Source organism: Staurois parvus, unplaced genomic scaffold, assembly GCF_062004578.1.
Source record: "Staurois parvus isolate SC_StPar_1 unplaced genomic scaffold, SC_StPar_1.0 ptg000141l, whole genome shotgun sequence".
Lineage (NCBI taxonomy): Eukaryota > Metazoa > Chordata > Amphibia > Anura > Ranidae > Staurois > Staurois parvus.
Genome location: NW_028317937.1, coordinates 329,043 through 343,048, shown reverse-complemented (window position 1 = coordinate 343,048; position 14,006 = coordinate 329,043). Strand labels below are relative to the sequence as shown.

Below are 14,006 nucleotides of genomic sequence, written 5' to 3'. Positions count from 1 at the left end.
TGCGCATTAATACTTTTGTTCTGGTGAGTGTAGACCAGTCCCAAGGGTGGTTTACCTTTCACGAGTTCATGCACTACTGTCCGTGACGGAGAGACCACACGTGCCATTCATAGGCACTCTCTGAGTTGGTACTCTCACACGAAGGACATTCCATTATTCAGGAATGATTATATGAACTTATTTTAGCACGATTTACCATTTTACATCATTGTTGCAATTCTTTGCACTTTTTGGTTTTTACATGCGTTCATTATTGATCACATGCATTTATAGCGCTGCACTTGTCTTTAACATAGAATAGATATGTGATTAAAGAGAATGAAGATATATAATTATATTGGGAAATTAGAAGTATCCAAATTATTTGAGATATAAGTGTGAAAATGTTTAACATTTGAAAATAGAATGTATGACATTCATTAGTAAATGCATTAGTTTCCTGATCATTTTGGAGAAACAGCAAAAAAAAAAACAAAAAAAAACAAACAAAAAAACAATTCTAATATAGGTGTACTATTTATTACATTCTAAAGATTCTCTTTTGCTAACACAAAAACACCAATGTTAATAAAGCCCGCGCTTGTGCGCCATCTAGTGAACATATCCGGTATTGCACCTAAAAATGTGCCAGACGCGATACCACATTTACTAATAGCAAAGTAGACCTTGGTTATTGAGATTGCTAGACGCTGCTCAGAAGACTGACAGGTCTTGATTGATTTAATTGAGTCTGCCTGAATGGTCAGAGTCTGATAGTAGACTCACGTCTTAGTGAATCAGGGCCAGAGTGTCAAAAAGGCTGAGGAGCTTGCAAGGTCAGCGCAGCATCAGGAGACAACCATTATCCAGAATATCCTACGGGGGTAGTGCTACATTACCATTAATCTTTCTGAATTTACAGTTATTTAAAATTAAATTGTTCAATAGACCATGGATATGCCTCTTGTAGAATCACATCCATTTTAAATGAATATCCCACCTTTAAATAAAGTACATTCTCTACTTACAATGAATTGCTATATGCAAAGCAAACAAAAAGATACTCCTGGTGCTTTTTGAAATGCTGACAACTACAGTATGTACTAGACTTACCTGGGTGGATATAAATTGACTGGATACTTTAGGTTGGACCTTGTACTGAATAGTTGTTTGTAAAATTGAAAGAGATAGTACAGAGGTCATACTTTCAGAGTGTAATGTTTGTGGACATCTTTTTAGAATGTCTAACAAGACATTTTGGCTGCAGAAAAAAGATCTATTCTGTAGTCCTAATGCAATAATATGTGAGGGTCACTTGCTATGTTGATAATTGTCTAAAGCAGGCCATAGACAGGTTGTTTATCTGCCAAATTTTCGTCCGCACAAAAAATTGGCCGATATTCACGCTGTTACTGGGGCCAGCCGTCGGCCGTTTTTTGTGGATCTTCTCGTTTATTTCTATCAGTCATGCTGGAAAATCCAGGAAAAATGGCCATTTTTCATAGACAATCATGGTAGCATCGGCAACGGCACAGATTTTTTGTTTATCGACCGACAATTTAGCTGATAAATGGCCCATAAATGGCCCATCTATGGCCAGCCTTAGAGAAGATGAACTCTCCCCCACTCTTTCTTAAACAAAAAACAAAAGCTTTAGATATACTCTGTAAATATTTTTGTTGGCTAAACAACAGCAGCTGATGCAGTCGCCTGAATCTTTGCAATCAAAGCATGATGACTTGAGTCACAATGTACTAAAATTGTTTGACATTTTTAATGAAGTCATTAGTAATACATATTTAAAAAGCTGAATTTATCACACACACATCAGAAGATAGAAGACAGACGAGAAGATTGCTGTTCTGGGGTTAACAATATTACAGGATGGATCCCGGCTCTCATAAGTTCTACCATATACATGGCTTCCACTCCCGGAATTTCCTAGATGCGTACTGCTCCAATAAACCTGAAATGCCCTTTACCTTTGAGTGTTTGGCGTATCCTATAAAAAAATTTTATGACACATTTTCCTCAGGTAGGTAGAGCTCTTTTTGAATAATACATTATTTGTACAGGAAGTATATATTAGGAGAAATTAGGCATGAACTATTGATTTGCAGAATGGCTTTGTACAAGTGAAGAAATGGTGGAAACAGAGGATGAAAGAAACGTATTTAGTAAAAACAGTTTGAGACAAAGCAGAATTACTACTAAAACATTCTTTATGAAAACTTATTGATATTTTATCTAGCTGTTGGAGTATAAGAATATGCATAAGTGGGCTGAGCATTAATAATTCATATACCCAAGTGTAATAAAAGGTCAATCAACCCCAGCTATAGGGGGAGCCTTGTTGTCTGACCTGACCCCTGACCTCTTATATGTGTTGAATTCTCCAACAATGAGATTCCCTCTGCCATAATTCCCAACCCGGTTATGTGCTCCTGCAAGTGTTAGCTGTCCCCACCTGCCTGTGTGTGTTCTAGCCGTGTATACTAAATTCTCCATAATATAAAACAAATACGGTAATACTGTAAAAAAAAGTGGGGGCCCTTCATAATGGAAATAGCAGGTGTACACACCCATGAACTCAAAGCAGAAGTGGTGGTAAGTCCTCATAATAGGCATAGCAGGTGTGCAGACCCAGGGCTACTTACAGGGACTGTGGGAGCCCCTAATAATGGGCACACCAGATGTACACAACTGGGACCTCAGCATAGGGATCTCATTAACCACTTGCCCTCCAGAGGATTTACCCCCCTTAACCACTTGCCTACCAGGCACTTATACCCCCTTCCTTACCAGGCCAATTTTCAGCTTTCAGCGCTGCCGCACTTTGATTGACAATTGCGCGGTCATGCAACATTGTACCCATATGAAATTTTGATCATGTTTTTCTCACAAATAGAGCTTTCCTTTGGTGGTATTTAATCGCCACTGGGCGCTTTACTTTTTGCGCTATAAATAAAAAAAGTGCAAAAAATTTGAAAAAAAAAAAAGTTTATTTGTTTCTTTTATAAAATTTTTCAAACAGGTATTTTTTCTCCTTCACTGATGTGCGTTGATGAGGCAGCACTGATGGGCACTGATAGGCGGCATTGATGGGCACTGATAGGCAGCACTAAAGGGCACTGATAGGCAGTACTAATGAGGTGGCACGGATAGGCGGCACTGATAGACAGCACTAATTAGGAGTCACGGATAGGCGGCACTGATATGCAGCACTGATAGGCGGCACTGATAGGTGACACTGATTATGGGTACTGATAGACGGCACTGACTGGCATCACTGCTGGGCACTGACTGGCACAACCGCTGGGCACTGACTGGTGGCACTGACTGGCAGCACTGCTGGGCTGCACTGGTGGGTGGCACTGGTGGGTGGGCACAGATGGGTGGCACTGGTGGGCACAGGTGGGTGGCACTGGTGGGCACAGGTGGGTGGGCACAGGTGGGTGGCACTGCTGGGCACATGTAGGTGGCACTTCTGGGCACAGGTAGGTGGCACTGCAGAGTGGCACAGGTGGGTGCACTGCTGGGCACAGGTGGGGGCACTGCTGGGTGCACTGCTGGGCACGGGTGGGCGCAGCTAGTGGGCGCACTGCTGGGCGGAACTTGCGGGTGTCACTGCTGGGCACCGATCATCAGGGCACTGATCATCAGTGCCCTGATGATCGGTGCCGATCCCCGCTCTGACAACTGCCGGTTTTCGGCAGTACTTTCCTCACGATCTGACAGCGTGAGGAAAGTGCAGCCGAGAACCGGCACTTGCATTTCCCTGTGATCAGCGTGTCATTGGACACCGCTGATCACGTGGTAAAAGGCCGCTGTGATTGGCCTTTTACCACATCACGTGATCAGCTGTGTCCGTAGGACACAGCGATCACGGAGATCGCCGGGTGCGCGCCCCCTGGGGCGCGCAGGAGAGCGCGTTCTGGGAGGACGTCATATGACGTCCACTCAGAACTGGCCGGCCGCAGTGCAGCCGTCATTCGGCTATCTGCGGTCGGCAGGTAGTTAATGACCAGGCTTCTTTTTGCTACTCTGCGCTGCACTAATTCAGCTGATAATTGCGCGGTCATACAATGCTGTACCCGAATGAAATTTACATCCTTTTTTTCACATAAATAGAGCTTGAAGAAAAACTATATTTTTTACTTTCAGCTATAGAAAATATATAGTAAACAAAGTTAGTAATAAATTTATGCCAAAATGTATCCTGCTTCGTTTTTGGAAGAAAAAAATCCAAATAAGTGTATATTGATTGCTTTGTGTGAAAGTTATAGTGTCTACAAACTATGGTATAGATACTGCAATTTACGCCATTTTTTTTGCTATACAGCGCTGCACTAGTTTAACTGACAATTGCGCGGTCATGCAATACGTTACATAAATTTAAATTTATGTCCTTTTTTCACACAAATAGAGATTTCTTTTGGTGGTGTTTGATCACCTGTGTACTTTTTATTTTTGGTGCTACAAACAAAAATGTTTTGAGAAAAAAATGACCCCTTTTTGGAAAGTAGACACCCCAAGGAATTTAAAAAGAGGCATGGTGAGTATTTTGCAGATCTAATTTTTTCTCACAAGGTTTTAAAAAAAAGAAAAGAAAAAATATGCTTTTTTTTAAATTCATTTTCCAAAAACTTGTGGCAACAAAGGAGATCTGCAACATACTCACCATGCTTCTTATCAAATTCCTTGGGGTGTCTACTTTCCAAAAAGGGGTCATTTGGGGGGTTTGGTGCTATCCTGGCATTTCTGGTATGTGAAAGTTCAGGATGTACTAGGCCACTGGTGCTCGTCAGTTCACCAAAAGGTAGAGCGGCACTAGTACTGGCACTCTGCTGCATATGAGAGTCATCAAAATGTACCGGCAAGTGCTAACAGAGATCAGGCCTGATTCTGCCAACACTGCGGTTTTGTGTGCAATGTATCAAGTGACAGTGACCTACTGATACTGCACTTGCTGGGGGAGAAGTGGGGGAGGTAAGCTCAGGGGCTAAACGCAGGACTGGCAGGTGCCAGGGCTGATCCCGCTAACGCTGCACTTTGGGGACACTATACTAATGTGAACGCTGGTATAGTGCTGATCTGATCAAAGATATTGATCCGTTCAGACACTATACTAGCAATGGAGGTTTATTGTGTATGAGCGTGTTCCTGGCAATTATGGGGTTAAATGTGATTACTGGTGTACTGATGGGCAATCTGACGCCATTTGGGAGGGGTGTGAAAACCACGGGAGTGCGAATCATTTATATATATGTGATTTTGTGCACCCCTGCCGCCCTGTAGCAGTATTTCTGCTATAGGGCGGTCAGGAAGCAGTTACAGAAGTGATTTGTGTTAAGGCGCTGCATTACTTTAACTGACAATTGCGCAATCATGCAACGCTGCACCAAAATGAAATGTACGCCACTTTTTCCCCACAAATAGAGCTTTCTTTCAGTGGTATTTGATCGCCTGTGCGGTTTTTATTTTTTGCGCTATAAAAAAAGGCCGACAATTTTGAGAAAAAAAACAATATTTTGGACTTTTTGCTTTAAAACATGTCCAGTAAAAAAATAAAAAAATCTAATTTCATCATAAATTTAGGCCAAAATGTATTCTGTGACATATCTTTGCTAAAAAAAAATCTCACTACATGTAAATTAATTGGTTTACGTGAAAGTTATAGCGTTTACAAATGGTGGTATATATACTGGAATTTATTTATATATATACTATTAATGGCGGCGATCGACGACTTATGGCGGCAATCAGCAACTTATGGCAGCAATCAGCGATTTTTGGAGGGACTTCGGCAGATACTGGGGGGAACTGACTTGGGGTCACTGACATCCCTAGTGACACCAATACAGTGATCAGTGCAAAAAAAAAAAAATACTGACACTGTACTAATGGCACTGGGGAGGAAGGAGTTAACAGTAGAAGGCAATCAAAAGGTTAACTGTGTTAGGGGAGTGTTTCACTAGGGGGCGGGGGTGTGTGTGCTTCACTGTAACAGACTGCTGTGCTCAGCAATCTGTCAAACTGACAGGGAGAAGAGCTGCATTGTAAAAAATGCAGCCTTCCTCCCTGTCAGTGTTTGTCGGCAATTGCTGGGTTTCGGCGGGTAATCACCGGCCGGGACCCGGTGATTGACACACACGGCCGCAATCGATTTTATATATATATATATATATATATATATATATATATATATATATATATATATAGTAAATGTACTGTGGCTGGTCGGCAAGTGGTTAATAGAATCCAGAAAAGACAAAAGAAACAGGTAGGTGGTCTAACTCTCCAGCACCTACCAATAACTGAAATATCAGTTTTGAAAGAACTGAACCTTTAAATACTGTATATGCCCATTCCTTCCATGGCCTATATTGATAAAGCTACATAAATTTCCCAACATGTTAGAATTGATGCTTATTTCATGTTATAGGATTGTGTGAACGATATTTGTGTAATTCTTGCGGGCAATTTATCATGTTTAAGTGGAATACAGTTGTGCTTTAACTACTCTGAATTGAAATGCATGTGCAGCACTACCTTCTCAGGGGCTGCGGAGCAATTTTCAGGTTCCCTGTCCTTCTTGCCCCCTCTCTGAAAGCCCAACCCCCGGTGACATCACCTTAAGGCTTCAGGTACACAAGCCTACTCTGACCGCTGGAAACGCAAATTGCGGCAAAAACACAGTACTGCAGTTGCTGGGGTTTGCCGTGTTTTCCCACGGCCGGCAGTCAGAACGTTCCTATCCTGAACCTGATTCTTTTGCATTCAGGAGAGGGAGGTTTACCCTCACCTAAACGCGGCAGCTCCTAAACTCTGCTAAACGCCTATGTGTACATGGACACATAGGCTTTCATGGAATTGAATGCAGGAGCTTTCGCAAGAAAATGCCAAAAGCTCCTAAACTCGAGTTTAGCAGCTGTTTGTGTACATGAAGCCTTAAACAACTGGCCAGAAGAATCCTCTGGCTGCAACCATTAAATAGACTCATACACAATTTAGAGTGAACTAATACTTTGGTTGTGTTGAAATTAAATGTAGGCACGATAAAGCAATAGAAAAATATGTGCATAAGATAACAGCTGTCACTCTAGTAACCTCAAGTAAAGGTCACAACATAGCACAATCTCAATCATTTCTAGATGTCCTGCAATTCAGAATTTAACCAATAGCCACAGTCCTGAGATGTTACTTCCCCAGTGAGTCACAAAAAAACTACCAAGCAGAGAGGCTAACTCACTTTTGGGCTCTCAGTGGCTGAGGGCTGAGTCCAATTCTGAGAGAATGAAGAGCTCTTCAATTAAATAGACTAATGCCCCTTTAACTGCAGTGTGTGATCTTCTGTGAGCTTGATGGGGCACTAGTTGGTACACGTAAGGATTCAAATCCTCCTGGAGGCAAAAAAGTAAAAGTTCCTTAACCGCTACCACGCTGCCCTATAGCATAAATACTGCTACAGGATGGCATGGGTGCGCAAAATCACATATATACGTGATTTTGCAGTTCCAAGTAGAGGGCCCACGCGTGCCCTACCCGTGACGCCATATGTAGCCTCGGATATCAATCACTGGGTCCTGGCTGTACCCGTCGGCAACTGGCGATCGCCGAGTATTACAATGGAGGAGAGACCTGTGTATAAACAACACAGATCTCTCCCCTGTCAGCTCCTGCACACTGCTTTGTCTGGCTCTGCATAGCAGTGTATTGGTGTCGCTGGGGATGACAGTGACGCCAAGTCAGTTCCCCCAGTGTTAGAATGCCCATCGTAGTCCCACTATAAGTCACTGATCGCCGCCATTACTAGTAAAACAATTTTTTTTAAATTCCAGTATATATACCGCCATTTGTAAATGCTATAACTTTCACGTAAACCAATTAATTTATACGTATTGGAATTTTTTTTAGCAAAGACGTAACAGAATACATTTTGGTCTAAATTTATGATGAAATTTGATTTTTAATTTTTTTTTACTGGACATGTTTAATAACAAAAAATCATAAATATATATATATATATTTTTCAAAATTGTCGGTCTTTTTTTGTTTATAGTGCAAAAAATAAAAAACGCAGAGGCAATCAAATACTACCAAAAGAAAGCTCTAGAGTAGCTTGTAGGGTAAAAAAAAGGACATAAATCATTTGGGTGCAGCATTGGCAGTAAGTAGAAATGGGCAAAACACACTTCTGTGGAGTTGGGTTCTTCCTTAGGCCACAGTGGCAAACTACAGCAATGCAAGAGCTCCTTGGCAAATGGGCAGACTGTAATGGGAGCAATAATAGAGCTGGCCTCCAGATGGCAGATAGTGCAGTAGGTGTCTGTGAGAGGATATGCTGGAACTGTGATAACTAGTAGGCTGAACAATTTAGGCAGTAACACATGTAACTTGAGAAAGGATAGTAATCAAGCTGAGCAGAGAATAACTGAACTTGGTAATGTCATGTGCAACTTAGATAGGTAACAAGTAAGTCAGGTGTCCAGAAATCTAAGGCACCCAATCCCAAGAACAAATATGACAAATATTAACATGGAAATGGGATTTTTATTGGTGCCAACATATAATCCAACACCACAATGTTGTAAAAGAATAACAGTTTTATTAAATGACAACATATAAAAACAAACACCAAAAATATGGTAATAATAAATCATCACTTAATTACAATTGAGGTCAAGATGACTCTGAACATTGTTGCAGCAGCTTCTACTCGACACGTTTCACCATAATCTGGCTTCTTCAGGAGTTTTATGAGCACTGGAGTTGATGTCACTATCAGACAAATATATATTTATATAGATTTATGTGCAAGAAACATTACACCATGTATCAAATGTCACATACATCAATAAGTAAATGGTAAACACATAGTTATTTAGTACCATATTGCATTCTCTGTGGGGTGCCGCACCTAGAAGTCCAAGGAGATCACACTGGGAGTTTTATCATATTCCGGTTTCATATTTTAGGTTTCTGTAGCAATACAGGGGGCCAAACTAGGGTGATATCACTGGCCATGGGGGGGACAGGTTTTCCCAGATTTCTTCCTACAAACATAGGTAAAATTCTATATGCAAATCAGATAAATAGCACATGTACTGTATATAATAATAAAAATGAACCAAACCAGGCCCCTTGTTCATAAATAAGCATTACCTTTTAAGGATGAAAACGATAATTCACCACAACTCATCAAACCCTGGGTCAGTCAGTTTATATACAAACACAAATTTTCTTTAAAGGAGCGTTCCCCTTCCTCTACCCCAAAGCATTGCAGGAACAGGTAATCCACTTACTAAATGAATGGAAAAAGAAGAGGGGATTAACATTGGATGGAACTGTGACCCATAGTTATCACCCATTTAGCATTTAAACCAATTCAATACCGGGCAGTTTTACACCTTCCTGCCCTGGCCATTTTTCAGGTTTCAGCACTCTCACACTTTGAATGACAATTGCACGGTCATACAACATTGTACCCAAACTAAAATTTTATCATTTTCTTCACACAACTAGAGCTTTCTTTTGGTGGTATTTAATCACCGCTGGGGTTTTTATTTTTTGCTAAATTAACAAAGACCAAAAATTTTGAAAAAAAAAAAAGTTTTTCTTTGTTTCTGTTATAAAAGTTTGCAAATAAATAATTGTTCTTCAATCTAATTTCTTGAGGTCCAAGAATGTCAGAACAGTACAGATATCCCCCAAATGACCCCTTTTTGCTAAGTAGACAGTCCGACGTACTTCATAAGAGGCATGGCGAGTTTTTTGAAGTTGTATTTTTTTTGGCATAATTTTTCGGAAAATTAAAAAAATTAGTTTCACTATTTTTTTTTACATATTGTCACCAGTGCAGTACAGCATCATCATATAACTGGCATGGCGGTGATCAGGGACACTGACTGGTGACAGTATGAAAAAAAATATATATATTTGTTTTTATTTTTTTATTTATTTTTTTTTATTACATTTTTTTTCTTTTTTTTAAGATTTTTTTTTCATATTTCCCTATGACCAAAGTAGTACAATGTTACCATAGTAACATTGTACTACTTTGGGGAAGTGATCAGTATTTTTTTTTTTTTACACAATTTGCTTATAGCAAAGAATTACTTTGCTATAAGCAAGCATTTACCTGAATAACATCGATTCATTCAGGGTTTTTTTTTTTTTTTGCTTAGCTGTGATTTGGCCACAGCTAATCACATGACATGTGCATGTGATTAGCTGTGACCATTCACAGCTAGACACTAGTATACAATGGATGGCATGAATGAAGCCATCCATTGTATACAACTGTCATGTGACCTGCTGTGATTGGTCACAGCAGGTCACATGGTACCAGCAACGGGGCCGATACTCAGATCTGTCATCGACCGTGTCCGAGGTACACGGCCGGTGACAGATCGCGCTGCTGCGCCGCTCTGCAGGAGCACAATCTGCGCATGTGTTGGAGGACGCCATATGGTGTCCACCCGGAACGCTGATGACATTTGCCGCCCGCCATTCAGCCATAGGGCGGGCGGCAAATGGTTAAATATGGATTTCTCTCACCTAGTCCGTGGTCTGGGTTGGGTGGGTGGAAAGTCTCTCTGTAGATGGGGACCCTGTTTCCTCATGGTTCCTCCTTCAGAAATCACTAAGGATTGTCATCCTTTGCTCTAAGGGCAGTCCACGAGACTTGTCAACTGTGTCAGCGGTCAGTAATTCTCTCTCCTCCACTCTCTGTGCTCTGGCCCAGCTGGGACCACCGGCATCCCACACAATCTTTTCCTCCTCCTTCTCTCCAGCGCTCCCTGTCCACTTCCTGTTCTCCTGGTCCCGAGCTTCTGTATTTATCTGCCCCTGCCCATCTGCCAGCTCCTCTGGGAAATTTAGTTTATTAGCTCCATGCCAGAAAGTAAAGTCCTGCAAATCAGCCTACAAATCCCACAAAGCTTTCAACAGAGTCTGTGTAACTGGGCTGCAGGACAATGCCATCTTGTGTCCATTTAACATCCTGCAAACAGTATTTCTGCAGGGTGATAAACATGTGTGTAGAGACCATATTATTGTTCTCCATGAAAGTTGTTTTGCATTTTTTTCTGCAGGTGACTTTAAAGGAGATGTTTTGATTGATATCACCATTGGTCCCATCATTCAACATCTCTATGGAGCATTGGATTATTTCAGAGATATCATCCTTCTCAAGCCCACTGAACACTGTATTGTAGAAGTGAATAAATGGACGGACTGCCGAACCGGAGCATTTGATTGGTCACACACCGTAACACATGCTACAGAAGTGGAAGGAAACGGGTGATGTATCTTCCAATGTTTTGTTAGAGTTGGGCTGAATGTCAGTACAGTTGGGAGGGGGAATAGACATAATTTTAAAAAGATTTTTTTTTAATTAGCCATTTTAGCTCGTGTGAAGATTTGTAAGTCAGATGGTAATATTGCATTACAAGAGAATTAAAAAGAGGTTTCAAATGATTTAATACTTCGTTAACAGCAAATGTAATAATGCTAGAAGAATTTTTTTTCTTGTTGACATTAGTCATATTATTCCCAACAAAAAGACATGGAGGGGAGGGGGGAAAAGAGAGGGGAGAAAATGGGAAAGAAGGGCAGTGGAAAAGAGCAGGAGAACAGAGAATAGGCGACTACAGGAGAGGAAGAGAGGAGAGGAAAGGAGAGGAGAGGAGGTGAGAACAGGGGCACAGCTGCCTGCACCCACTTCCCTCTGTTAGCATCTGATTGAGCACTGGATAGAGGCCTTTTTTTAGTGCCAGGTGGCAGATTGCAGAGAGCATTACAGTAAATGGCACACTGCTGTCATTGTGTAAGTGGTGCTACCCAGTACAGATCACTCTCCTAATGTGTGCAATGAGTGCATAGTGGGTCCTATATTCCTTTAGGCACATGTGCACTTCACGCACTGAGCACAATATGGGGTGGGGGGGGGGAATACAGCAGAGGAGAAGAGAGAGGAAAAGGGGAAAGGATAGAGGAGATAAGAAGGGAACAGGGGAAAGGAAAGAGGAGAGAGGGGAGTGGGGAGAGGGAGAGAGAGAGGAGATTCTAATTTCACAAACAATATTCAAATGCCCACTATAGAAATAATTCCATTCTTTGTTTCTATGTAATAACACTACAAATATCCATCTACAGCCCAGAAATATTAACAGTATTCACCTGCTCAGACCTAATATGCCTCACAGAATATCAGTTGAATGTTGTATGTGACATAGGATGTGCTTCTGTCTTCCAGGGACCAATGGCAGGAAAAGGAAATTAAACTCAGGGCGGCAATTACACATGTTGTAAAATATGATCTCAAGAAGGAAAATCTCACAGACCCAATTGAGCTACCACAAGCCGACTGCCTAGTGATTTGGGCTTCTCTGGAAGTCATCAGCAAAGACCTCGAAGATTTTGAGAGAAATTTCAGGAGATTCTCAAAGCTTTTGAAACCTGGCGGGCGCTTGATGTTTTATGGACCTTTAAATAACACATTTTTTACGGTTGGGGGAGAGAAGTTTCATATGGTAAAGTATAATGAAAGCAACTTGAGAAGTATGCTCATTAATGAGGGGTTTGTCATCACCCATTTGGAGGTTTCCCAAAGAAGAGCTGAGACTGATCTGATGGATTTTGATTCCATTGTGTTCTGCACAGCTTATAAAGAACAGAAACATTAGGCCCTGTTTACACCATTGCATTAGGAAGGCCACATGCATTTTAATCAAAGAGCCTAATGTGTTTTTAGCGCAATTTTATTGCATATCATTAAAATGTAATGCAAGGCAAAATGTTGGTTACATGACCTTTGAGTACGCTTTGCATGCTTTTTCTTCCTGGGAAATATTTTGTGTGGCTTTAAAAAATGCACGTATTAAAATGCATATTGTGTTTTTAGAGCATTTTAAGTGTGTTTTCCATGTGTTGCCATTGACCAAAATGTTATGCAAATTTTTACCACAAACTCTCAAAAGATGCAGAAAGCAGGATTTGTCAAAACATAATGCACTGTCCTATAACAGCACATTGATATGAACAGCTTCATAGACTATAATGGCAACTGTTCCATGAGCTTTCAGCACACTGTGATACTGTGTTGTAGGGCATATAAAAAAATGATGGTGCGAATGGGTCCTTAGGTAGCAAACAGAACATATATCAGCATGCCATGTACGTACTAGTAAAAGTGTTGTGGCATTCCTTTGGACCTAGAGATCACCAACCGCAAGCCTGCTTCCAAAACCTGAACACCCTTTCAAACTGAACATCTCACACTGACATATACACACTTTGACCATTTTTAGTACGCTGTCAGAGATGCAGAAACCCTGAAGAAGGTATCCTAAGACATCAGATACATGTTAACATCTGTGTTTGATTTTTGAGCTAATAAAAGTTTAAAAATCTAAATAATCTGATTCCAGAACTTTTATTTGTTGTGCTTCTACACCTTAACTAACTCACTATTAAACTCTTTTTCAATGTATGGTAACCCTAATTCACTTTATTATTATTATTATAAAGTATTTATATAGCGCCAAAAAGTTTGCTCAGCGCTGTACAGAGTAGTGGGGGACAGTACTTGAGACAATACAGTAACAAAACAGTACACGAGGGGTTCGAGGGCCCTGCTCTTTCGAGCTTACAATCTAGGAGGGAGGGGATAGTGGCACAGGAGGAAGTGGCTGTGGGGGATGGAGTGGTAGGAGGAGTGGAGGAGATCAGCTGTTAGGTGAGGGTGGGGTAGGCTTCCCTGAAGAGATGGGTTTTCAGGGTGCGCCTGAAGGTGAGAAGGGTAGGTGACAGTCTGTTGGATTGGGGTAGTGAGTTCCAGAGATGTGGGAACTCCTGGAGAAGTCCTGCAGTCGGGCGTGGGAGGAGGAGACCAGGGAGCTAGAAAGTAGGTCTTGTGAGGAGCGAAGAGTGCGGGTTGGGTGGTATTTGGGTATCAGGTCGGTGAGGTAGTTCGGGGCAGTGTTATGAATGGCTTTGTACGTCAGTGGTAGTAGTTTGAATTT

General features: G+C 41.3%; 1 protein-coding gene across 1 annotated transcript; it reads left to right on the top strand.

Annotated features, from left to right (window-relative positions):
• The first annotated feature begins 1,800 nt into the window (after positions 1–1,800).
• LOC149465175 (indolethylamine N-methyltransferase-like) lies at positions 1,801–13,401 on the top strand. Its single transcript, XM_089673560.1, has 3 exons — positions 1,801–2,014; positions 11,076–11,283; positions 12,239–13,401. Exons 1-3 carry the CDS (start codon positions 1,864–1,866, stop codon positions 12,666–12,668), a joined length of 789 nt encoding a protein of 262 aa, XP_089529686.1. The 5' UTR covers positions 1,801–1,863; the 3' UTR covers positions 12,669–13,401.
• Positions 13,402–14,006: the final 605 nt, after the last annotated feature.

What these genes read in the sequence shown, in the direction of transcription:
- LOC149465175 (XM_089673560.1), top strand. Translation starts at nt 1,864, where the DNA reads ATGGATCCCGGCTCTCATAAGTTCTACCATATACATGGCTTCCACTCC. An exon ending in TTATGACACATTTTCCTCAG is followed by an intron (nt 2,015 to 11,075) that starts GTAGGTAGAGCT and finishes TTTTTTCTGCAG; the next exon opens with GTGACTTTAAAGGAGATGTT. An exon ending in ACAGAAGTGGAAGGAAACGG is followed by an intron (nt 11,284 to 12,238) that starts GTGATGTATCTT and finishes TCTGTCTTCCAG; the next exon opens with GGACCAATGGCAGGAAAAGG.